Below are 27,944 nucleotides of genomic sequence, written 5' to 3' on the forward strand. Positions count from 1 at the left end.
CCTTTCTACTATTGCTTACCCATTTCGTTAAGCAGAAACCTCCTTCAAAACATAAGTCTCGAATGTCCTTCACTAGGTCAACTGCTTCTTGTTCTGTGCTCACTGATCTCAAACAGTCATCTACGTAAAAGTTGTACAGAACTGTTTCAACAGCCTTTTCAGGTGCTACATCTTTTCTGTCTTCCGCTGTCTTTCTTAGTGCGTAAGAGGCGCAGCTAGGTGATGATGTAGCGCTGAACAGATGCACCATCATTCTGTACTCCTCTATGGGTGCATTCAAATTGCCATTTGGCCACCAAAGAAAGCGAAGCAGATCAGCGTCCTCTTTAGGAACCCTCACTTGATAGAACATCGACTCCACGTCTGCCATCATGGCTATCGGTTCTTCTCTAAATCTGGTGAGCACACCAATGAGTGTATTTGTGAGGTTCGGACCTTGCAGCAACTGGCTGTTCAGAGACATGCCTTGAAAGGAAGCAGTACAGTCAAAGACCACTCGAATTTTCTTTTTCTTGGGGTGGTACACCCCGTGGTGTGGTATGTACCATACTCGGTTGTCGTTGCGCTCCAGCTGTTCTGTGGGAACTTTAACTGCATATCCTTTCTCTATAATGCTCTTCATGAAGTTACTGTAGTCTTCAAGCAAACTTGTGTTCTTTTGAAGCTTTCTTTTCAGGTTTGCTGCACGCAGTTCAGCAACACATCTATTGTTTGGCATCTTTATTGATTCAGTTTTAAATGGCAATTTCACACAGTAATGCCCATCCTCAAACTTCGTATTTTCCTGCACTGACCGCAAGAACTGTTTGTCCTCCAGTGACATTTCTTCTTTTTCTTCATAGTGGCGTTCAGGAAAGTCTGAGTTATACTGCTGAATCAATAATTGCTCTATTTCTACCACTGAGAGACGATTAACTGTATGGTATGGCAGTTTAGACTTTTCTGCAGTATTGCATTCTTTCTTGATGGTTCCATTCACCACCCAGCCAAGAGCAGTTTTCACAGCATATGGTCCATCCTGTTGGCTATTTATGATGTACCACGGCTCCATTGCTTTGGAATTGTTGGCTCCAATTAGAAGATCCACATTTGCATTAATGCTAGGTATGCTTACTTCACTCAAGTATGGCCATTTGTTGATATCTTCCTGTTTAGGAATGTTCTCGTTTTGAACAGGAATGTTGCTGTGTGTAAAGACTTTTGGAAGCTCGAAGTAATTTGTGTCTTCCAGAGCACACACCTCCAGGTCTGTAAGGATAAAACTGCTTACCAGCTTCTGCTCTCCTGGCTTATCTTGACACATAGTGCTCAGCAGAATCTGAGTTGGCTTCCCTTTCAGGTTCAATTTCTTTCGCAGTTCTTCAGTACAAAAGGTAGCTGTACTTCCTGCGTCAAGGAAAGCATATGTTTCCACATATCTGTCACCTTTACTTGACTTGACTTTTACTGGCACTATTGACAATACACAGTTATCTCCTGCACACTCTGAGAAGTTGCTTGATTGGTGGTTAAGGGAGACCTGGGCACATGAGATCTTTTTATCTGAAGATTCAACATCTTTTGTACCTGTGTGGTCCTCCTTAATGTGCAGAATGTCTGGGTGTTTCTGGGAACATTCCTTACATTCCATTCTCTTTTTACACATCTTGCTTAGATGGCCTTGAGTTAAGCATCCAAAGCACAAGCCCCTAGATTTCAGGAACTCCACACGTACCTTATGTGGCTGTTCTTTGATTTCATTGCATGACTCGAGAGCATGACCTTTTGAGCAAAACACACATGGTTTCTCAAAGGCATTGACTATCTTGGGTGGAATGACCTGTTTTCTTGACACCTCCAGTGGCCTTCTTTCTTCCGTGCAAATGTTGGTTGCAAAGCTGCTCTTCCTTATTCCTTTTTTAGGATACTTCTCTTTCGGATTTACCTTCACTGCTACAACATTGCGGCTGTCCAGTATGTCTCCGAAGAGAGGGTCCATGGCCACTTTTGCTTGACGATCAATGAAGTCAACTAAATGAGTAAATCTGGCTCTTACTCCTTGGCGTTCTTTGATGTCATATGCTTCTGATCGCCACTTTTCTTTCATTTTGTACGGCAACTTTGAAATTACAACTCTCATGTTGGTAGGGTTGTCCATCTCCTCCATAGATTCACCATCCTCCAACGTATTACGGCAACCAATCAGGAACAAAGCATATGCGCACAAGGCTTTACCATCATCAGACTTGATCTGAGGCCACTTTAACGCTTTATCGATATACGCCCTTGCTATGATCAGCTCATCTCCATAATGCCTCTGGAGAAGTCGTTTTGCTTCATTGAAACCTCTGCTTGATGGCATATATTCACAACTCCTGATAAGCTCTTGGGGTTCTCCTGCGGTGTATTGTTCTAGATAATATAGCTTGTCCTTTTCATTATCTGTTTTACGTTCAATGGTATGCTCAAAGGACCTGATGAAGGATTTGTAGGTTAATGGATCACCAGTAAACACTTGGATGTCTTTACTAGGAAGATGAATTTGTTTTTGCTGTTTCACAAGCAATTCCGTCAAGTCATGTTGTTTCTGCAAAACTTGAATTATGCTGTCATTTGCTGGACGATTAACACTGTGGCCTTCTGAATTGCCTAACTGTGGCGCTGCAAGTGACACTGGATTTGAGATTGACTTTGTTCTACTTTTCCCCACGGCTGAATGACAAGGCGAGTAGTCTTTTTGCTCTGTTTTCAGTTCTGATTGCTTCTGATGGATTCCTTTTCTGTGCTTAGATTGTACACTGCTTCTGCCATCCTCTGAATGTTCATATTCTTTAAGTACCTTTAATTTAGCACTACTCTCTGCAAGCGCCGTTTCAATTTCAAGTTCTTCCATTTTTGCCATGAGCTTCATCTTTTCAATCTCAAGTTGTTGTTTTTTCTTTAAAGCTGCTGCTCTTGCTAACAAAGCTGCACGTTTTGTTTCTTCTCGTGCGTATGCAGACAGTACTGAAGAGGAAATTGAACCGCTGTCAATATCTGAATCACGTTTTGGTTTTGATTTACTCTTGTTCACAGATATCTGTGAGGCACTGTCGTGAGGAGTAACATCATCCTCCACATCAAGATTGTCATTTTGGCCTTTTCCACCAACAGCAGCCATCCAATCTTCCGTTTTCTTTACAAAAAGTCTCAAGGAATCCATTTTAGGCTCAAACCAATTTTTTTGATCTGTAGTCTTTTCATCTTCAGGCAGAAGATCTTGAACTTGCACATTTAAATCCGTAAACTCAGTTATCAACTGTGCAAAATCAAGCATCAAAACTTGTACATTCTGCAGATTTGCATCATCAACCATTAGCCCTTCAATGGTTTTGATCTTACTGGTAAGAGCAGATAATTTCGCTCTTCTCAAACTAATGCGTCTGTGAAGTTGTTCTTCTAATGCTCGTTCGGTGGGTTTACACGCTCTCTTGTGTTCAAAAACCGCAACGTCATCCTCTCCTCCCTCAGCCATCATAATTCTAATCAACGCACAAACTGCTTGCAGACGTTTAAAAGTATACGCAATACCTTTCTGCATCAAACGTATGCATTTCAGCTTCTTCAAACGTGCACTGAGTCATCTTATGGCCGATTCATAAGTCCGTTACCTCATTCACAAAGCTGAACTTCAATGAGTAGCGATGTCCTTCTTATGACGCAGTTTTTAATCCACCGGAGAATAAAGCATTGTCAGCTGGTTATAATCCACGATCATCAAGCGTTTCAGTGATCATTCGTAGACGATCCTCTGTCGATGATGTCTTATCACAAGCTCGTCATCCACGCACTTTTAGTTTCACTTTCCTTCTTCACAGAGCGAGTTTTTTGACTAATTTTGTGGTAACGATCCAACTAATGTCTAATTTCTGTTTCAGTCTTCTTGTGTGAGCGTATTTTGAACTCGAAAAAACATCCCAAAGTCCAGCAATTTCCTTTCAGCAAGTTTAATAACAAAATAACTGGAAATGTCTAACGGTCAAAAAACTGTGTCGCTCCAATTTACCTGAACAAGTTCTAACGGCTCTCGCCGGAAATGACATCAGCATTATTTTCAATGTTTTTAAGAAAAATTTTAAATTATCACAATTATTTATCAATTCTTCAATTAAACAATTATTCTTCACACATCAAAATAAATAAACAAATAGCTTAAATGGCTCTTACAAGCTTCTTTCTTGTTTTTTTATTAGTATTTAATGAGTTCAGTTGTCAGCTGTCAGTGCTCCTTCAGTGTTAATGGACTCTATGTAATGGATTGTCTGTAGAAGAATGTTTGTTTTCTTTTAGCTTTAGGTGACTCCTGAGCAGGACCAGTTATCATTGGAGGATCAAGACAGTGTTGAGAAGGATATGATGAAGGTCATAAAAAGCGTTGCATCATTTTAGAAAATGTAAGAAATCTTCTCCACATCAATGTTCATTTTTAGTTGAAGTCTTAGACTTTAGACTAAAATTCAACTTAGTTGTAGTCGTATTTGTCACCTGACTTTTTTTTTAAATAGATAGTCTTCAGTCAACTAGATCTACAGTAGATGTAGTCGACTCAAATCTAATGGGTTTAATTACAGTGTGATGCAAGGGCGTAGATTTGCTCTGGACATTGGTGGGGACCTATGACAACACCCCCTACCCCCTCATGCCCCGCCCGCCCCATGCCCCAACCACCAACCACCCCCCCCCCCCAACTCCGTCCACGCAATGCATGTTTTTTTTAATATGCTGCAAAATGCAAAATCACTTAAAATTAATACTAGCAATGCTTTGATTGATATTAATCCACTCAAAATGCAATTCATTAAGTTAAATTAAGGAATAGTGTAATGTTAAAGGGGGTTGGTCCAAGATGGCGACCGGTGTAGACGCTGTATTCTGAGCTCCGGAACCCTGACCGAGCACTAATGATTTAAATTACATTTTTGAGACTTTATTATCGATAAGTGAAGGAGTGGATCATTGCTCTTGCATCTAGTAAGTTATTTCGCTGGAATAAAAGACTCTTTGCTTGTTGTCAACTAAAGTGCTAAACGAGGACACGTGCGCTACGATGTCAAAGAGAGATGCCAAGAAGGTGAGAAAGGAAAGCTTGATAATGGATGTTGAAGATGTAAATTCGTTCTCTGGTTTATGTACACCTCTTCCTGATACTCCCACAAAAAGCCCAAATCCTAAGAAAGTTTGTAACATTGCCAAAGAAGAGGAAGTAGTTTCAAATGCTGACATCCTAAAAGCCATTAATGGCTTAAACGACCGTTTTTTGAAGTTTGAAGAAATGGTCATGAAAAACACAGCTGAGATTACTAAAGTGCAAGAAAATGTGAAAGGGCTAGAAATTCAGTGGAAAGGTACCGAGGATGCGTTAAAATTGATGAGTGACCAGATGACTATCATGAGGGAGAGACAAGAAGATTCGGAGCGGTACAGTAGGAGGTGGAATCTTCGTCTTCTGAATCTCCCGGAGAGAAGTAACGAAGATGTGAGGAAGGAGGTGATGGAGATTTTTGCGGAAATTATTCCAGAGGAAAAGAGCAAGCTTGGTTTCATGGTGGACACTGTGCACAGGGTCGGTCGCCCGAGAGAGGATAAAAGCACACGTCCAATCATCATTCAGTTCACCATGCGCAATTTCAGATTCAAACTATGGAGAGCTTCTTTCAACGCTGATGTCATGAAGCAAAAGAACCTTCGGATGACGGAAGATTTAACCCAACTGGAGAGACAATGCAGAAATAAACTGTGGCCTCTTGTGAAGCAAGCGCGTGTTGACGGAAAGAAAACGAAATGGCAGGGTCCTGATGTCATTATCAACGGTGTGAGACACACCGCATAGCTTGTTAAATTTCCCTTAATGTGTGAGGTACAGTTAATGGTGTCACACGATTATAGGTTAATTTGTTCTTCTGGTAGGCATTTAAAAGAGCAATATGTTTACTCCAATTGTTAAAATATTTAGGAGTATATTAAGGTACTCGTGTTCAGAGGTTTCTATTTGAGGTAAGCTAATCTTTATACTTTTTATCTCAGATTCTTTTTTCTCTTTCTTTAACTAGTTCCTATAACTTTTCAAACATCCAGTTCTTTATTTTTATGTGTTTCTATTATGACAGACTTCTGTTTTAGTTCCTTAAAAATAATATCTTTGAATGTCAGAGGTATTCGCGATAGCACCAAGAGGAAATCAATTTTTTTATTTAGTAGACGGAAGAATGCTGATTTAATTTTTTTACAAGAAACTCATTCGGTGGACGATGATGTAAAGTTTTGGAAAGCACAGTGGGGTGATGTATGTTATTTTTGTCATGCCTCTCAACAATCAGCAGGTGTCGCCATTCTGTTTAATAAATTTAAAGGAGTTATCATTGAATCGGCATCCTCAAATGAGGGTAGATGGATAATCTTAGTTTTCAAATTAGACAATTCCTTCTTTGTAGTTTGCAATTTATATAACTATAACAATACAGCTCAAGCAAAAATAATGTTTTTACAACTTTGTCTGAAACTTGAAGCCTTGAAAAACAAATATAAGGATGCACATTTAATTATTGGAGGTGACTATAATGATGCTCCAGATGATCTTGTAGATAGAATACCTGTAAGATTAACTCCACATTCGAGATTCAAAAGTACTGCATACATATGTGAACATCTAGCAATTATAGATGTTTGGCGTTTTCTAAACCCTGATATTAACGAATTTACCTGGAGCAATGTTAGTAGATCCTCTCAATCTAGAATTGATTTGTGGCTTGTATCTCCGTCTTGTTTGCAATTTGTAGTAGAAACATCACATAGCTATGCTCCATTTTCTGATCATAAGTTAATTTCAATTCATTTAGCAGGAACAAAACTACAAAATGGTATACGTGGTTATTGGAAATTAAATAATAATTTATTAAAAGATAAGGAGTTTTGCGATTTAGTAAAAAAAATAGCAAAAAGCATATTCGATAATAATGGAGAGAATCACATACAAAAATGGGAATTTTTCAAGTTTAAAATCAGAGAAACCGCAATTAAAAGAAGTAAAGTAATTAAAAAAAATAATATAGCAAAAGAAATAAGTATTATGAATAACTTAAATACTTTAATGACTAAGAATAATCTTTCAGAGGAAGAAGAAACTATAATGAAAAAATTAAAAGAGGAAATTGATAATATGTATAGTGAAATGGCTAAAGGGGCATTTGTAAGGTCGCGAGCAAAATGGCTAGAGCATGGGGAAAAAAATTCGAGTTATTTCTTTGCTTTAGAGAAACGAAATCGCAAGAGAAATAATTTAACTACTCTTAAAATCGATAATAACATCACTTCTAATTCTGTAGATATTTCTAGATATGTTGGTACATTTTATAGTAATATATATAAATCTAATATTCAATTCGATGATTGTGATAAATTTATTGAATTAGTTAAAGCATTTACACCAACTATATCTGAACAATTTAAGTTGGATTGCGAACATCCCATCACTAAAGTGGAAATCTCAGAGGCTGTTAGTTCAATGAAGAAAGGTAAATCGCCGGGTAATGAAGGGCTTTCACTAGAATTTTATTTGCATTTTTGGGAAATTATGGAGAATCCTATATTTGATTTAATTAAAGAATGTATCTCGAAAAAGGAAATGTCTTAGAGTATGAAGCAAGGTTTAATATGTCTTCTCCCTAAGCCTGATAAAGATCATTTAATTATAGAAAATTGGAGACCTATTACACTCTTAAATATTGACTACAAAATTTTATCGTTAATCTTTGCTAAACGGTTAAAAAGGGGTCTTCATGAGATAATAAGTGAAACACAAACAGGATTTATGTCTAACCGTCATATCAGCTCTAACATAAGACTTGTTCTCGACTTGCTGGATTATTCTGATAACATTAATACTGAAGCATTGATAATATTTCTAGACTTTTATAAAGCATTTGATACGGTAGAACATTACTTTTTACTTAAAGCACTTAAGATTTTTGATTTCGGACAAAATTTTATATCTATAGTGGAAATGCTTTATAAAAATATTGATAGTTCTGTGATATTATATCCAAATACCACAAAAAGATTTCCTGTATTGAGATCAGTTCGTCAGGGTTGCCCTATTTCACCGTTTTTGTTCCTGCTGGTGGTTGAATTACTGTCATTACATATTAAACATTGTCCTATTATTAAGGGATTGTCTATTTTTGGTAAGGAAATCAGAGTAACTCAATTAGCGGATGATACAGCTCTCTTTTTGAGTGACAAACATCAGATTGATAATGCTATATCCATAATTGACCAATTCTCTGCTGCTTCGGGTTTAACGCTTAATAAATCTAAATGTGAAATCTTATGCCTGTATCAGAATGATGAGAAATTTTTTTCTAATTTACCTGTTAAGAAATCTGTAAAATATTTAGGTATTCATATTTGCAAAGATCACAAGGAACATCAACAACAAAATTTTTTGCCTAAATTGAAGAAAACTAAAACAATTCTAAATGTATGGCTTCAAAGAGATATTTCTATTTTAGGAAGGATTCTTTTGACTAAAGCAGAAGGGATTTCAAGATTTGTCTATCCTGCTCTCTCTCTTGAGGTTAATGATTCAATATGTAAAGATATAAATACCATATTTACCAATTTTGTGTGGAAAAACAGACACCATCATGTTAAAAAAGCAGTGCTCTCTGGTTCCAAGGATGAAGGTGGATTGGAATTTTTGGACTTTTGTGACTTAAATTATACCTTTAAGGTGAAATGGTTGAAGGAATGTTTGAGGGCACCTAAGTCCATATGGTACTTTATTCCCAACAACATCTATAATAGTGTAGGAGGCCTAAAATTTTTATTGAAATGTAATTACAATATTACGAGATTACCGCTGAAGCTTTCCCAATTTTACCAGCAAGCTCTATTGGCGTGGAAACTTTGTCATTCGCACAACTTTTCTCCACACAAGTCTATCATTTGGAATAATGAATGCATCACTAAAGGGAACAAGTCACTTTATTTGCAGAAATGGATCGATAGAAATATTATTTTTTTAAAAGACCTTTTTGATGATAATAATCAATTACTTAACTATGAATCTTTTCTCAGAGAGAAAGCATTCCCAATAACGTTTAAAGAATATAACTCGGTTTTCAAGTCTGTACCTAATGGCATATTAGAACTAATGAAAGGTTATAAAAAACAAAACGAAATTCCTGATTTTAATTTTACCCTTTATATTAATGGTATGGATATTATGAGTAGGAATTGTACTAATAAGCATATCAGAAAATATTTTTTAAGTTTAAAGAAAATAATACCTCGTGGGAAATTTTTCTGGAATTCTCATTTTTCTGAGATTAATTGGCATAAGGCGTGGCTTGTTCCTTTTAGATTTTGTATCATTAATAAAGTTAGGGAATTACATTTGAAAATATTACACAATATTTATCCCACGAACATGTTTATTTCAAAATTTAAACCGGTTGATACTCTTTGTAGTTTCTGCAAGACAGAACAAGAATCGTTAATTCATCTTTTTTATAGTTGTTCATTTTGCATGACATTTTGGAAAAGTATGGAAAGTTATCTGGCATTTAAAACAAAACATTCAATAATTCTTGAAGGGAAACAGATTATTACATATTTTGATTGTAGAGATAGAAGTTTATGTAATATTGTTAATATTTTTATTTTATTAGGTAAGTTCCATATTCATAAAGCTAAATTTTCTAAATCAAGACCATGCTTTAAATTTTTCCAAACTGAAGTTGAAATATATTTTGAGTCTCTTAAATTGGTTAAAAATAAGAAAGCTATGTCAGCAACTGATATATATTCCAAATTTTTCAATTGAAAATAGAAAAATAATTTCAGATTTTACAGTAATAAAGTTTGTATGTCTGTTTTAATTTTCGCAGCTTGTATCTGATGTCTTTGATGTCTTTATTTATTTAAATGTTTTTTTTTGTTTTTTTTATTTTATTTTTTTTTCTGTGTACTATTTGTTTACGAACTGTGATGTTTGTATGTTTGTTAATTGTATTCCAATAAAAAAAAAAAAAAAAGTGTAATGTTAAAGGAATGTTTAATAACTGACAAAAAGATAGTTTAATAAAGATAAACATGCCATTTAAACAGCAATCATTTTATTTAACTTTTTCTGAGTCTTAGTGTGCAAATCTCGAATCAAATCATTAATGCTTGCCAAGTCAGTGTCACGTTAGAAAGATGATGAGGTCTGGGTCCAAATGCAGGGAAGTATATTTATTAAATAAACAAACAAACAAACAAAACACAAACAAGGCAAGGTCAGAAACATAAACTTCAAAAACGAGAACGACGAGAAACCAACCACACAGAGACCAGGATACATGAAGACAATGCAGACTCCCCAGGGTAGTGGAAGTGTGGAGATTATAAAGACAAATCATAAGTGTTATCAGCTGGGGAAGACAAGTGACAATCAAGGCAGGTGCAACAATCAGAGAAGTGAGTGCAGGGAAGGGAAAACAGCGAGATCGTGTGGTGAAGGGAAAGGCAGCAGCCCAGAGTCATGACAGTCAGTGAATGCATTTTAAAATCTATTTGTGCAAAGTGGTGAACTGCAATAGACAATTGCATGGCAATATTAGTATGTAGCATATCAATTTCTTTCACAAGACTAATTTCTGACAAATAGTCGTCATTAGATTAGGAGAACTGACAGGGATAATTTTTATACTTTTACATTTAGCCGTTTAATCTGCTGTTAGTTTTAAACCGTATTCACAGACTATAGATTGCCCTGCTATAATGAATGTGCGTCAAAGCGATAAAAAACCCCCACTAGGATTAACGTTAACTGTTGTCGTTACTTTGATGAACTTTGATGGATTCACTAGCGAACTTGAAGTGACTTACACTTTTCTTTGAAAAAAAGCTCCTTATGTTAAGTAGGTGTGTTGTGTATGTCACACAACACACCTACTTGCACGGTGAAAAAATCCATTGCATTTTTGGCGCTGCTTGTATCTGAACGCAGCCATAGCCTCTCACATGATAGCAAGGAAAGGCACAGCCAATCAAAATGTTCATATGTGTTTTGGGGTGGGAGGACTCAAGGAGAGAACGTACCCCTTTCTGCGTGTCTAAGTTAATGTGGACAGCACGATTTTTTTTTTTTAAAGTGGATTAAATTATTGGTGGGGACATTTCAATGGTCGGACGATATTGGTGGGGACACATCCCCACCGTCCACCCTAAATCTACGCCCCTGGTGTGATGCATTTATTAAACTTTTCTTTAAAACTTCCAAGCTCTGTTTCCAGAGAAAACATTTATTAACATGTTAATATGAATGATTCTGAGGTTTAAACATGCAACATAGACAGATTTAACTGCTGTGGTACATAACATCCGATCTGACCCAAATAAATGAAATCTTCTCATTATTGTGTGCTTTCAGTCTGAATTCTCTTAAACATGCTGGCAGATCCTTACTCTGAGCACTGAGCTGAAAAGCAATTCCAGCTGAAGTGTTGAACCCATTCTTTATTGAGAGTCTCAGCATATTCTTGTCACGGTGCATGGATCAGCTGTGTTCTCACGTTAGAAAGATGATGATTGGTGTCTTTCATGTGGTTACGTCATACTCATTGGATACAGCTGCTAATCAGTCCCCGCACCAGGTGTCACACATTACCGTCAGCTACATATACTCACCTCATTCTCTTCTTTCCTGTCTGATAGTTGATCCGGACGTTTGGACTGTCTTGTTGGTTTTGTCTTGGTCTTGTCTGTTTGGATTGTTTATATCGCCGTTGATCGTTTCACTGGATTTGTATTTCATCACGGGAGATTCACGCCACGTCATCACCAGCCATCAAGCCTCTGCGCCACCCAGCCAAGAGATACTGTACCATCACCACCCACGGAGTTCATCATCGTCACCACGGAGTTTGTGTTCACTATATTTGTCTTTAATAAATATTTGTGTTCACACTGCATTTGCTTCCCATCTCGTTCATTATCATCACAATTCTTGTATTCATTGTAAAGATGCAATATATAAAAAAAAAAAGATTTTGAATGATTGATTTCTCTTGCAGTGAAAATTAAAGTAATGCTGCCAGATAAATAGGGTTTGTCATATAATTAGTTCCAAGTGAAGGATTAACACTTGTAATATATGTTAGGTAATTCTGATCAGAGTTCTTTTTAAAAATGTCTTTTTTTTATAATATATACTGTCATTTATAATGCAATTAATTAATAAAATGTGCTTAAACTGACCTTTTACTCCTGTTAGGATAATCATATGGGTTTGGAACAACATGAGAGTGACAGAAGACTAAATTGTCATATTTGGATGAACGGTCCCTCATGGTGAAAGCTGAATCTCTACACATTTCATTAGTTACTGGCTGTTGAGAGTTAATTGTATACATTTTAATACCCGTTTAATGCCATCTTCACATCATCATGTGTTGCCCTTAAAAGGTTTTTACATTTTTGCAGTTTTGAGTGGTTGATGTTCTTGCATTTCAATGAGGCCAGAACATTTATTTTATTTTTTGTTTTGTTTTGTAAGATTACACAAGTGTTCTACTGTCAATATTTTGAAGTTTATGGGTATCACTTTTCTCCCTAAAGTGGCATGCCATGTTTGTAAAACATGGTAAAAAGGGAGTTAAAAAATGATTGTATTACTTACTTAAATTAAATTAATTCTAAAACACATTGTCATTGGTCTTTTTAGTGTGTCTCCAGTTCTGTTGTATGTAGTGTTTAAGATCAGGCACTCTTTATTCACCCATAGTGTTTTTCGTTTGTGTTTTTATGAGGAAACAAAGTAACCTACATCTTGGATGTATTAAGGGTAAGCAGATAAACATCAAATTTTCATTTTTGGGTGAACTATCCCTTTAAACACAAAGCATAGCTCATAGGCTATTTTAGATTTTTTTTTTTTCAGAACAAAACAAGAATGAAAAATATACTTTGCTAAACAAGCCAAAATGAATGCGGGTAAAAGCGAAACTGAAAGCAAGCATTGTTTTGATGCAGCCTACCTCCCTCATTTGGCATAAATCCAATTAAATGCGTCCATATTCGTGATGTATTTGAATGATAAACTATTATGTAAACCAGGATTTATACGTAACTGTAGTGGACCACGCATTCCAGGGCCCAGTTTATGGCGAGGGCCCCTCCCTGGCCACAATAGTGGACAAAGGTTTGCTACATTTTGATTGGATCTTGGTGGACTAACATAAGCAAACTGTCCAACGCCATCAGATAAAGATGCCAGGACAACTGCCAGAGAAGAAGAGACCTTTGGGACAAAAACCCAGGAAGAACAGAACTTCCTATTGGTCAAGACGCAGTTTCTGCCCTTCACCCACCTTGAAACTGTTTTCTAAGGTTTGGTCCTGTGGCGGTCATAAAAATTCCTTAGGATCTCCAGACGCAAGCAGCAGTGGGTGAAACAAAGAGAGATCACAAAGATCCATCCAAATCCATTCATAACTATGTTTTCAAACCTTGAACTGATGCGAACCATAACACACACATCTTATACTTATTCAGAGAAATAAGTATTCTCACTGACAGCGATGTGTAGTGCAACATCTTACACAAACTCAGCTGTTAATGGACAAATGAATGCATGCATGACAGTTCAATCTTTTCCCATCATGTTTGGACTTAATGTGTTCATTACCAAATGTTTTCTGCTTGTGTTTTGGAAAATGAGAAATGCACCAGTAAAACATTATTGACACTTTTCTAACTTTGTGTTTGGACTATGCAAATGACTTCCACAAGAGGAAAGAAGGGTGGGCTACCCCATGTCCCCCCGCTCTGATGGAACCAGCCAATCACAGCATGGAAATGGAGTAGCACCAAGTTGCAATCTCCTCCTCATCGAAAAGTTATAAAGGTACCTCTCCAAAAGACACTCCTTGTTCTGAGTCCCGTAGGGGAAGGGACACTAACAGAGCAACAAAGTTCTGAGTCTGAGGCCCGGCAGGGTGAGACACTTACAGAGCACTAACAACGTACTGAGTCTGAGTCCCATCGGGGAAAGACATAACAGTTACACAAAGTTCTGAGTCTGAGTCCCGTAGGGGAAGGGACACTAACAGAGCAACTTAGTTCTGAGTCTGAGGCCCAGCAGGGTGAGACACTAACAGACACAACCCTTCTGAGTCCACTGTCCAGAGAGACAGAAACAGAGGCTCCACACTCCAAGTCTCCAGCTGTGAGGCAGCAGCAGATACGACCACGTTCTGTCTGTGAAGAAAGAGATATTTTCCACGTTCAGATTCTTCGTCCAGTGAGGCAACCACAGATGCAGCACATCCTAAGTCTCCATCCGAGAGAGACAAAGCGGATTGACCAAGTTCTGAGTCTCTAGCCGAGAGAGGCAGAAGACCAACAGACATTTGCAACAAGTTTGAGCTCCAGCAAGCAAACCTTCACTTCAGGTACCTTTGCTTGCATGTTCCAAGCTAAGGGCCTTCAGCACCTACACCAGAGCCACATCTGCGTGTTCCAGATCTTAGGACCCTTTGGTGCTCCAGGAGATCAGCATCCTACAGCGCTTCATGCTCAAGGCTGTCGAAACGGATTCCTGCTCCTTTTCCCACTGACTGCTCCCAGCACAACCAGTGGAAGAATTCACCGCCACCAGACTGCTCAATCAACCACAGAGAACGTAAATATCCCTTCCAATCCTCTTCCAGAGACCTTGGCATTGTTGTGTACTATCAGTATATGATTTTTCTAATTTACATTAGATATTGTATAGCTGATTGCAGTTGATAACAAATAATAGCTCATTTATTTGTTTGATGCAAAATAAGGTTCTTCACCTTATTTGTTTCAGAGTAGCAACAGTTTATCTTTCCATAAGATAACATAGCTATGACATAGTAACACCCAACTGAATCACATTTTATGCATCTTATGCACTTTATTCCTTTTGCATTTATTGTATTCATTTAATAGTTGATTACTCTTGTCTATCATTTGTTAATAAATTTATTTTATTACACTTGTGTCTTCCTTGTGTTGATAATACAGTGAGAGGTTCTACAAGCTAGATATCCCACCAATCTTTCTTATGTGATGTACTCATAACCGCACATTAAGTGACATGTGATCCAAGAATCATAACGTCATCGGTGATACGAGTACCCATCACTACACTATTTCGCCTTCCTAGTGGGCGAAAGCAGAACTCACTACATAATTGGCATCCCTGTGTGGGCCAAGTTAAAATGAGATGAGTCTCCAGTAAAATTCACTACATAACACACTTAAAAACATCCTCCTCACGTGAGCAAAGATGTGTTTGTCCCGAGCTCAGGATGAACGGCACGGATTGTACTACACAGCTCTATTTATTTGACCAGTGTTTCTGTATTTGGTTGACTGTAATTTATTCATATCAGTGTTGGGCAATATACTTGACAAACGTAATGAGCTAAGCTAACAGTTACTCTTCATTAAATGAAGCTTCACTACACTTAAGCTATCCTCCTCAGAAAAGTGTCAAGCGAAGCTACAGCAACATGGCAAAAGTAGTTTACTACATCTAAGCTGTTTTTCACATTTTCATTTTTATATTGAACCAACATCATACCAAGTCAATCCTCTTTCGGTGGGCAATAAAACTGTCAGTCAGACAGACATAAAAGTTCAGTTAAGTATCATGTACAGGGCTGGATTCATCTCATATTTTGACATAGGCAAATTACATTTTGAGGGGTTGAATTTCTTGAAAAACAAATTTTTTTTTAAATAATGGCACCTGTTTCTGAATATTGAACGAATAAAACAGGACATTTTGTAGATTAAATAATTTCATGTATATAATTGAATAACATATAGCTTATATATGAATGGGTGTTTGTCTAATGATTGCATGCCATCAGAGTTTAGTTTTGACAGCTTCGTAAAAACAGCCTAATGAAAGTGCTGTAGTTTTGTTGTATATATCTACTAAAGTATGTTAAATACAGCACACAAATAACACTTTAATGTACTTCCATTTTCGAACAAAGGTAGTAGTTTGTTTTATGAATACAGGTGCCTGATTTTTGTTTAAATTGTCAGAATCTGTAGTACATAACAAAAAAACTAATCACAAACATTTACAGTCAAGACTGTGGATTTGGCCCAGACCCTGTTATGGGATGTTAAGCTAAATTCTATTGTAAATTTGTTAACCGACAGTAAGAATTTTTAACAGAATCAATTGCCTGTTTATATTCTCTGAAGGTTAAAAAACCCCGCTAACATCAATTGCAAGTCTTTGAGAGGAAAAATTAAACGGATAGGTCACGATGGCTGGGCCTATAATAAGTAACATTTTATTACATTCCGAAATAATCAGGTCTACAGCGTAATGTTATAATGTACCAACATATAGTTTCCCTATATAATAATATAGGCCTAGCTATAAACAATCCAAAACAAATGTAAAGTGAAACTGAAAGTAAAGTTGGGCTTATGTAGACTACCTCTCTCCTCACAAATCCAAAAAGTTTCCATATCTGTGATGCATTTGAAGAGGAACTATTATCTATTAGATACCTCATGCACATCGACGGGAAAAAATATCATGATGAGCAAAAATGTGCCCCGGAACCGATGGTCACGCTGAACTGCACTTAACCCCCTGGGGACAAAAAACGCCCTGGGGCGTTTTGAGGCAGTTTCCCCAAAAGGAACTTTAATTACTTTGTCATTTCTGATTGTACAGATAAAAGCAGTACATCAATCGAATCTGTAAAGGGTCTACTTTTATTTGTATATACTCACAAAAACAAAACAAACATTGTGATTCTGCAAAATAAAGGAAACAAAAAGGGTGTGCTGTCTGCCGCGTTGATCTCTGTGATCTTCATTCAGAAACGCGTCATTAAAATAGACTATAACTCAGTTAATATACAACACAGAGACAGGAGCAATATGTCTAGAGAAAGCCTGATGTCTATACTTTCAAACTAAGTAAGTTTTATCAAAAACAAATATTCTGTGATAAAGTAATCAAAATGAAACCAACATGATGTCCAGTCTCTCTTATCTGCTTCATTAGTTTTAATTAGATCACGCCCACGAGCGATTCTATCTTTTCATATTCAAATCGTCCACGTGAGGGTGCCGCGCCAAAAGTAGAAGCCCACATCACGGTAAACAAAGGAGAAATACGTTTCTTTCAATTTAGTCCTTTCTGGAAGAAGACTCGCTGTCAGCTTCGTTTTTCTACTGGATTTTCTACTGGATTCTCTATCTTATTGTTAATTCTGCCGTTTTAAATTGATAGATATAGCTTAATTTAATTTCTGGTCTTATCCATCAAACCAATCTGACTAATTTGATTGTTCGCCTTACTCTATAATCACGAGTGCAGCACGTTAGCATTCCATAGCCGGTTAATTTGCCGCTTGCACTCCATTCACGCTTTTAACTCTTGTTTACTATTTTTAGCATTGCGCTGGCCGGTTAACTTGCCATCTGCGTTCCATTCACGTTTTTATTTTATTTTTTTCTCGTGTTTAATATCATTAGTACTCTTTTAGCCGGCTCCGTTCCGTTTTTTCTCCCCCTGATCTGTTCTTCAGGAACTCTAACAACATTGGTAAGTTGAAATCATTCTACAATCACGGTGAGTAATGGCTTCTTCTCCTACAATTGTAGTCTGCACTGCTTGCCACATGTATAGCTTATCTATCTCTGTCAGCAGTGAGCCTTATACATGTGATAAATGCAGGAATATAGTCAGGCTGACAGAGAAGATTTCAGAACTAGAGTCACGCATCCAAACTTTAATGGAGGATAGTAAGAATGTGAGGGCCTTAGATACGGTTTTGGATGTGACTAGCTCAGAAAGCCCTGTACATTGTTCGGTTCCGGTAACAACGCCCATGCAGCAGGGCAATTGGGTGACTGTGAGGCGGCATAGTCGCGGGTCAAAACACCGCTCTTCCGTTCCGATCAGAACATCAAACAGGTTCTCCCCACTCAGTGAAGCACCCACTGAGAAACCTGATGAAAGTGCTCTAGTAATTGGCGATTCTATTGTACGGAACGTGAAAATAGAGACACCAGCCAACATAGTCCAATGTTTACCGGGAGCCAGAGCGCCTGACATCTTGGCAAATTTAAAAGTGCTGGCTAATGCTAAACGTAAATTCAGTAAGATTGTTATTCACGTCGGCGCTAATGATGTTCGACTTCGCCAGTCGGAGATCACTAAAAATAATGTTAAAGAGGTGTGTGATCTTGCAAGTACGATGTCAGACACTGTAATATGCTCTGGTCCCCTCCCGGCTTACCGTGGTGACGAGATTCACAGTACACTGTGGTCACTCCATGGCTGGATGTCAAAGTGGTGCCCGCGAAATAACATAGGTTTCATAGACAATTGGACAAGCTTTTGGGGCAGACCTGACCTGTTGAAAAGAGATGGTCTTCATCCCTCCGGATGTGGAGCATCTCTTCTATCTAGAAATATGGCACATAGTCTTAGAGTTTGCACTTGACTCACTGGGGCCCAGGTCAGGAAGCAGACAGACTGGCTAAACCGACCGTCTGCTAGCCGCCTCACGTCACAGAAATCAGTTAATTCTCAGCACATAGAGACCCTTTCACCTAGATATCACTCTATAGAGACTGTGTCTGTTCCCCGAGCTAGAAAATACAAAAAACGCCTGAATCAAATCAAGACCAACAATTTAATTGATGTTCAACAAATAAAAAATATATATAATACAGAGAAACAATTGATAAAGCTTGGCTTATTGAATATCAGGTCCCTTTCTATGAAAGCACTTTTTGTAAATGATATGATCACTGATCATAAGCTAGATGTGCTCTGTTTGACAGAAACCTGGCTAAAACCAGACGATTACATTATTTTAAACGAGTCCAACCCCCAAGATTACTGTTATAAACATGAACCGCGTCTAAAAGGTAAAGGAGGAGGTGTTTCTACTATTTATAGCAGTATTCTCAATGTCTCTCAGAGAACGGGCTTCAATTATAACTCGTTTGAAGTTATGGTGCTTCATATAGCATTATCCAGAGAAACAAGTACTAATGATAAATCCCCTGTGACGTTTGTGTTAGCTACTGTATACAGGCCACCAGGGCACCATACAGACTTTATTAAAGAATTTGCTGATTTTCTATCCGAATTAGTGCTGGCCGCAGATAAAGTCTTAATAGTGGGTGATTTTAACATCCATGTTGATAATGAAAAAGATGCATTAGGAACAGCATTTATAGATATTTTGAACTCGATTGGGGTTAGACAACACCTGTCAGGTCCTACTCATTGCCGAAATCATACTCTAGATTTAATACTGTCACATGGAATTGATGTTAATGGCGTTGAAATTCTGAAGCAAAGCGATGATATCTCAGATCATTATCTAGTCTCTTGTATAATCCAGATAGCTAAAACTGTTAATTCAATTCCTTGCTACAAATACGGTAGAACCATCACTTCTACTACAAAAGACCGCTTTGTAAGTAATCTTCTAAACTTATCTGAATTCCTCAGCATATCCAATAGCTCAGAAAAACTTGATGATGTAATAGAAACTATGGACTCTCTCTTTTCTAGCACTTTAGATACAGTTGCTCCAGTGCGCCTAAAAAAGATTAAGAAAAACAGTCTAACACCGTGGAATAACGATCATACCCGCGCCCTAAAGAGAAAAGCACGAAAAATGGAACGCAGCTGGAGGAAAACAAAACTAGAGGTTTTTCGTATTGCTTGGCGTGAATGTAATTTATCTTATAGGAAAGCATTAAAAACTGCCAGATCGGATTACTTTTCATCTCTCTTAGAAGAAAACAAACATAACCCTAGGTATTTGTTCAATACTGTGGTTAAATTAACTAAAAATATAGCAGCAACAGGTTTAGACATTTCCCAAAAGCACAGCAGTAATGACTTTATGACGTACTTTACCTCCAAGATAGACACTATTAGAGATAAAATTGTAACCATACAGCCGCCCGCTACAGTATCGCATCAGATAGTGCATTGTAGATCTCCTGAGGAACAATTCCATTCATTCTCTATTATAGGAGAGGAGGAATTGTATAAACTTGTTAAATCATCTAAACCCACAACATGTATGTTAGACCCTATTCCATCTAAGCTACTAAAGGAGGTACTTCCAGAAGTCATAGATCCTCTTCTGAATATTATTAATTCGTCACTATCATTAGGATATGTCCCCAAAACCTTCAAAATAGCTGTTATTAAGCCACTCATTAAAAAACCACAACTTGACCCCTATGAATTAATTAACTACAGACCAATTTCGAATCTCCCTTTTATGTCAAAGATACTAGAAAAGGTAGTATCCTCACAATTATGCTCCTTCTTAGAGAAAAATGGTATCTGCGAGGATTTCCAGTCAGGTTTTAGACCATATCATAGTACTGAGACTGCTCTTATTCGAGTAACAAATGACCTGCTATTGTCAAGCGATCGTGGTTGCATCTCTCTATTAGTGCTACTGGATCTTAGTGCCGCATTTGATACTATTGACCACAACATTCTTTTAAATAGACTTGAAAATTATGTAGGCATTAGTGGTAGTGCACTGGCATGGTTCAAATCGTACTTATCTGACCGTCATCAGTTTGTGGCAATAAATGAAGAGGTATCATTTAGATCGCAAGTGCAGTATGGAGTACCTCAAGGCTCAGTGCTAGGGCCATTACTTTTTACGCTTTACATGTTACCCTTGGGAGATATCATCAGGAAACATGGTGTTAGCTTTCATTGTTACGCTGATGATACTCAGCTCTATATTTCTTCGCAGCCCGGCAAAACATATCCATTCGAAAAACTAACAGAATGCATAGCTGATATTAAAAACTGGATGGCGAATAACTTCTTACTGTTAAATTCTGAAAAAACAGAGGTATTAATTATTGGACCTAAAACCTCCACAAGTAAGGACCTAAAACACAGTCTAATACTAGATGGCTGCTCTGTAAATTCGTCGTCATCAGTTAGGAACCTAGGCGTCCAATCTCTCCTTTGAAAGCCACATTTCTAGCATCTGCAAAACCGCATTTTTCCATCTTAAAAATATATCGAAATTACGACCTATGCTATCAATGTCAAATGCTGAAACATTAATTCATGCGTTCATGACCTCAAGGATAGATTATTGTAATGCTTTATTGGGTGGTTGTTTTGCACGCTTAATAAACAAACTCCAGCTGGTCCAAAATGCAGCAGCTAGAGTTCTTACTAGAACCAGAAAGTATGAGCATATTAGCCCGGTTCTGTCAGCACTGCATTGGCTCCCTATTAAACATCGTATAGATTTTAAAATCTTGCTAATTACTTATAAAGCCCTCAATGGTTTAGCTCCTCAGTAATTGAACGAGCTCCTATCGTATTATAGTCCTTCACGTCCGCTGCGTTCTCAAAATTCTGGCAATTTGATAATACCTAGAATATCAAAATCAACTGCCGGCGGCAGATCATTTTCTTATCTAGCGCCTAAACTCTGGAACAATCTACCTAACACTGTTCGGGAGGCAGACACACTCTGTCAGTTTAAATCTAGATTAAAGACACATCTCTTTAACCTGGCTTACACATAAAATCATTAACACATTTCTATAATTCAAATCCGTTAAAGGATTGTTAGGCTGCATTAATTAGGTCAACCGGAACCGAAAACACCTCCCATAACACCTGATGCACTCGTTGCATCGTAAAAAGAATGGCATCTACACTAATATTAGTCTGTTTCATTCTTATTCCGAGGTCACCGTAGCCTCCAGACCCAGCCTGTATCCGGATCAGATGGTCACTCCAGTCCCCCGGATCCAGTCCGTACCCAGCTTAGATCGTGGATCACCACCTAGAGATGACTTCAATAGCTGTGGATTTCAACCAGATGAGCTCCAAGGCGGATCATCAATGAAGACCTCGCCAACCTTGACGGCCATCGGCACTACACCACAGGATCCTGATGAGTTCTCTACAATCAGACATTGGTACAAACTGTTGTTTGGTCTGGCCAGAGGAGAACTGGTCCCCCGACTGAGCCTGGTTTCTCCCAAGGTTTTTTTCTCCATTTCTGTCACCTGTGGAGTTTTGGTTCCTTGCCGCTGTCGCCTCTGGCTTGCTTAGTTGGGGACATTTTCCAGCGATATCGTATACTATTTGAACTGAACTGACGATGATATCACTGAATTCATTGATGAACTGCCTTTAACTGAAAATTGATTGTTACAATAATGCGTTACTTACACACTATTGTGCTGTTTAAATACTGTGCAGTTGCTTTGACACAATCTGTATTGTAAAAGGCGCTATATAAATAAAGGTGACTTGACTTGACTTGACTTGTCAGGAATAAAACTTACTTCAGAAGATGAACATTATTTGAGGCATGCGATCAAGCAGAGGAGATATTTACACAAGTAAGTTTTTTTCTTTTATTAGCCTACTTGTTAGTTGTTACTGTGACAGAATGTGCACACATTTTACCAGTTAAGACTTTTTGCTAACTATAATTCCTGACTACAGCAAGTGAAACATTATAAAGTATGTTTCATTTCACTGGAGTAAATCTCAGTGATTACGTGCCTCACACACATAATACATATACGTATAGAAAGCTTGAAATGTTTACTTTTACTTAAACCAATTCAAATAAAAAAAATCTCTTTTTAGGTAATCTGTCTGAAAGTGTATGAAAGACTTCTGTGTTGTTTATTACTTTTGTTCCTAATAAAAAGTTTAACTGCACTCACAAGTGAATCTCAAGCTATTTTGCGTGATAGTTATATAAATTCACAATACGCTACACACAATATATATATACATTTATTTATTTATTTATTTATTTATTTATTTATTTATTTTGTCCTTACATCTTTCCTTCATTTTTTCCTTAGTTCCTCTATGACATCTGACTGAATAGCTCATTATGCGGCTCATTATGCAGGTCTTTGTCTTCTCAGGTGTAAATCACAGCATTATTCATGATCATTCACGCCTTCTCGCATACAGCCATTCTAAACAAAAAGTGTCTTCAAAAATTTAAATCTATATACTGTTTTGTGAAAACAAGTTAACTAGATGATTTTCACATCATTTGGTAGAAAAAAACCTAGCCTACAACATTCAGTTTTCAAAAGTTCTGAACTCCAAAGTTCTGTATGTGTTTCAAGACCTTATTTCAGTGACTTCAAAAATTTAGTTTCTCACTAAGCACGCATAAACGTTGTTTTCTCAAAAACTCAAAAATGTACATTCATGCTGCTTACATATTTTGGAAGTCCACTTTGTGCTGATTACAATGTGTTTAGATTTACGATATTAATGTTTTTAACATATTGAAAAAAGCACAAATGTCAGGGCATGTCAAAATTTCTTCAGGGCCCCAAAACACCCTCAGACCCCAGAGGGTTAATACACCATTTTAAATCGACTAATGTAATGTTTTAGTGACTTTTATTTTCAAAATGAACAGGCTGCAATAATAGTGTGCGCGTAAGGCGCCGGTGCGATCAAACAGCTGACAGATGAAATAGCCTTTTCCGTAATTTTTGGTCATACTTACAGTAAAGGCATAATTCGATACTGCAAAGTCCAAAACGATTCAACAATATTAGCAGTTTTAGAATTTGTTTGGGCTATTAGAACACTGTTCCGTTCTTATTTCACCATGGAACCTGGTCGATTTTTTTATTTAATTTTTTTGCTAAGAACGAATCGAAATGAAAACATTTTGCCTGTGGCCATGAATTTGAGGCAGTCCCTGCATTGCATTTACGCTTTTGCATTGCAGATTATACAGTTTTCCGTTGCTATGTGGACGCTCAGTTGTTTCTGTTATTTAGCCAAAATATCATATTAGAAAAGATTCAGCGCTTCGCATAAGCAATTTGGCTGACTCCACAACAAATGCTAGACTAATACACTTTTATCCACTCCTCAAATAAAAAAAAAACATTACTGAGAAATGTAGTTAAGCTAGTAGCCACTACTTGTGGCGACGCTACTGCCCAACACTGACGGTGTGTTTCCACTACAGCGTCAGATTTGCTGGCAACACTACAACACCACTGCTTTGGGGTGTGTCAAATTTAGGGCAGAGCACGCCTCTGAAAAACAATGTTTACCCCTGTTTGCATTTCATCGTTGTTTTTTAACGGTGGTTCGCAAACTAAACACTGGCATGTAATGAAAGCATGCAAAGTGCATTTACTTTTGCCTGATTTTGTCAATGATATGTGATTTCAGCTCAGTAATCCACCAGTTCCACTAACATTTCATATACAGACTATGATTTAATAAAAACTGATTTTGTAATTTTTAAAGGTAATTTTTGTTTTTTTGCTTGTTTTTGCTCTTCTGCATTTTTCTCTTCTCTGACTCCACAGCTCTGTTCATTGGTTTAGTGTTAGTGGCACCAGTCCCGGTGTTTCCAGGAGTTACTCGTGCTATTTCTCCATAACGGGAGTGTGTCTATCTCACAAATGTAGAACCCGTCTCTGGAGTCATCTTGAACCATCGAATTCCAGCAACAGGAAGACAAACTATTTTACCCGTGAATTTTTTTAATTCACAAACTAATGGTGAGTTAAAATATGTTGTTGTAACTTGCGTTACTGAGATTGTAACGAGTAATATTATTACCCAAAGTGTATTAGAAATGCGTTTTATTACCGCGTTACAGCTAAAAGTAATATACTACTGTAATATTATTACTTTTTTAATGCGATACTCCCAGCACTGGTTGTGAGATGTGTGGTTGTGTATTAAGATTCAGTATTCTTTATTCATCTTGGTCTTGGTAATGCAGCATAGTGTTGTGTGTGTGTGTGTGTGTGTGTGTGTGTGTGTGTGTGTGTGTGTGTGTGTGTGTGTGTGTGTGTGTGTGTTATATACAGTATGTGTGTGTGTGTGTGTGTGTGTGTGTGTGTGTGTGTGTGTGTGTTATATATGTGTATGTTTTATATACACACATACTGTATATAACACACACACACAGTGTGCTACTATCAGTAATACACTAAGACGTCATGTGTGTGTATATATATATATATATATACACACAGTGAGGTCAAAAAGTATTTGATCACCCTGTGATTTTGCAAGTTCTCTTACTTAGAAATCATGGAGGGGTCTACAATTTTCAGCATAGGTGCATTTCCACTGTGAGAGACAAAAAAATCCGGAAATCACATTGTATGATTTTTTAACAATTTATTTGTGAATTACTGTGTCAAATAAGTATCACTTGAGTTCAAATATTTTATATTGGTACAGAAGCCTTTGTTAACAATTACAGAGGTCAAACTGTTTCTGTAGTTCTTCACTAGGTTTGCACACACTGCAGAAGGGATTTTGGCCCACTCCTCCATACAGATCTTCTCTAGATCTGTCAGGTTTCGGGGCTGTCTCTAAGCAACACAGAGTTTCAGCTCCCTCTAAAGATTTTCTATTGGTTTTAGGTCTGAAGACCTAAGGTTCTCCAGAACCTTTATATGCTTCTTACGGAGCCACTCCTTGGTTTTCTTGGCTTTGAGTGTGCTTTGAGTCTTTGTAATGTTGGAAGACCCAGCCACGATCCATCTTTAATGGTCTGACTGAGGGAAGGAGGTTTTTGCCCAATATGTCACAATACATGGCCCTGTTCATCCTCTCCTTAATACAGTGCAGTCGTCCTGTCCCCTGTGCAGAAAAACATCCCCAGAGCATGATGCTTCCAGTATAATCAGACGGGCCTGGACATGGGCTGACTTAAGCAGGGGAACCTTCTGTGCGATGCAAGATTTTAAACCATGACGTCTTAGTGTATTACTGATAGTAGCCTTGGAAACGATGGTCCCAGCTCTCTTCATAGCATTGACCAGCTCCTCCCGTGTTGTTCTGGGCTGTTTCTTTACCATTCTTAGCATCACTGATACCCCACGAGGAGAGGTCTTCCGTGGGGCCCCAGTTCGAGGGACATCGACAGTCATCATTAGCCTCTTCCATTTTCTGACAATTGCTCCAACAGTTGTTCTTTTTTCACCAAGCTGCTTGGCAATTGCCCGGTAGCCCTTTCCAGCTTTGTGAAGGTCTACAATTATGTCTCTTGTGTCTTTTGACAGCTCTTTGGTTTTGCCCATGTTGCAACTTAGACTTTGCACAGGTGTCTTTATGACAGCTCACGACCTTGAACAGGTGCTACTAATTTAGAATGTAGCAGAGTGTAGCTGGACTATTTAAAAGCAAAATAACAGGTCTTTGAGGGTCAGATATCTGGCTGATAAGCAAGTGATCAAATACTTATTTGACACAGTAATTCACAAATAAATTGTTAAAAAATCATACAATGTGATTTTTTGATGCTGTCTCTCACAGTGGAAATGCACCTATGCTGAAAATTGTAGCCCCCTCCATGATTTCTAAGTAAGAGAACTTGCAAAATCACAGGGTGATCAAATACTTATTGACCTCACTGTATATGTATGTGTGTGTGTGTGTGTGTGTGTGTGTGTGTGTGTGTGTGTGTGTCTGTCTGTCTGTCTGTCTGTTATATTTATGTGTGTGTGTGAGTGAGACGTACATTTCTTCGGTCCTGCTATAATCCTGGATTCTCCTCCATGATCCACACTAGAAAACACACACAGAGACACATTCAGTCATTTATTAAACTGTTTCTATGCAGTACTTGGGTGTTTGCTATGTAGTTGATAATGTGTTCTGAATGGTTTCTAAGGCATTACTATGCAGTTACTAGGGTACTCGGGGTGGTTGCTAGGCTGTCACTATGTAGTTGTCAGGGTACTTGGGTGGTTCCAATGATGAATGAATGAATGAATGATGCATTTGTATAGCGCTTTCATTGTGTATTTCCGTACACCCAAAGCGCTTTACAATCATATGGGGGATCTCTTCTCAACCACCACCAGTGTGCAGCACCCCCTTGGATGATGCGTTGGCAGCCACAGTACAACGGCGCCGGTGCGCTCACCACACACCAGCTACAGGTGGAGAGGAGAGAGTGATATAGCCAGTTGAATGGAAGGGGATTATTAGGAGGCCATGATTGACTAGGGCCAGTGGAGGGAATTTGGCCAGGACACCGGGGTTACACCCCTACTCTTTACGAGAAGTGCCATGGGATTTTTTGTGACCACGGAGAGTCAGGACCTCGGTTTAACGTCTCATCCGAAGGACGGTATTTTTTACAGTATAGTGTCCCCATCACTATACTGGGGCATTAGGGCCCACATAGACCACAGGGTGAGCACCCCCTGCTGGCCTCACTAACACCTCTTCCAACAGCAACCTAGTTTTCCCAGGAGGTCTCCTATCCAGGTACTGACCAGGCTCAGCCTTGCTTAGCTTCAGTGAACAACCGATCTTGGGCTGCAGGGTGATATGGCTGTGGCTCATGATGCTGATAACATTGCTATGCTGTTGCTAAGGCACTCAGTGTGGTTGCTAGAGTGTTACTATGTAGTAGTTAGGGTGTTCTGGGTGGTTTCTTGAATGTTACTATGCAGTTGCTAGGCTGCTGCAATATGGTTGCTAGGGTATTTGCTGTGTGGTTGATAACATTCTGGGTGGTTGCTAGGGTGTTGCTAATTGGTTGCTTGTGTACTTGGAATGGTGGCTAGACTGTTGCTATGTGGTTGCCATGGTACACAAGGTGGTTGTTAGGGTGTTGCTGTAAAACTATAGAGTTAACGGGGCAGCCGTGGCCTAATGGTTAGAGATTCGGACTTGTAGCCCAAAGGTTGCAGGTTCGAGTCTCAGGTCCGGCAGGGATTGTAGGTGGGGGGAGTGAATGTACAGCACTCTCTCCACCCTCAATACCACGACTGAGGTGAGTCCCTTGAGCAAGGCACCGATCCCCCAACTGCTCCCCGGGCGCCGCAGCAATGGCTGCCCACTGCTCCGGGTGTGTGTTCACGGTGTG

The 27,944-nt window shown here is 38.2% G+C and overlaps 1 protein-coding gene across 1 annotated transcript in view; it reads right to left on the reverse strand.

Annotated features, from left to right (window-relative positions):
- The window catches only part of LOC141326053 (uncharacterized), a 117,471-nt gene that overhangs the window by 7,238 nt on the left and 82,289 nt on the right, over positions 1-27,944 (reverse strand). Inside the window, exon 10 of the mRNA XM_073834754.1 lies at positions 26,586-26,632. Within this exon, the coding sequence (XP_073690855.1) occupies positions 26,586-26,632 (47 nt within the window). The remainder of the gene's footprint in view (positions 1-26,585; positions 26,633-27,944) is intronic.

The sequence above is a fragment of the Garra rufa genome, chromosome 2 (genome assembly GCF_049309525.1).
Source record: "Garra rufa chromosome 2, GarRuf1.0, whole genome shotgun sequence".
Taxonomy (NCBI): domain Eukaryota; kingdom Metazoa; phylum Chordata; class Actinopteri; order Cypriniformes; family Cyprinidae; genus Garra; species Garra rufa.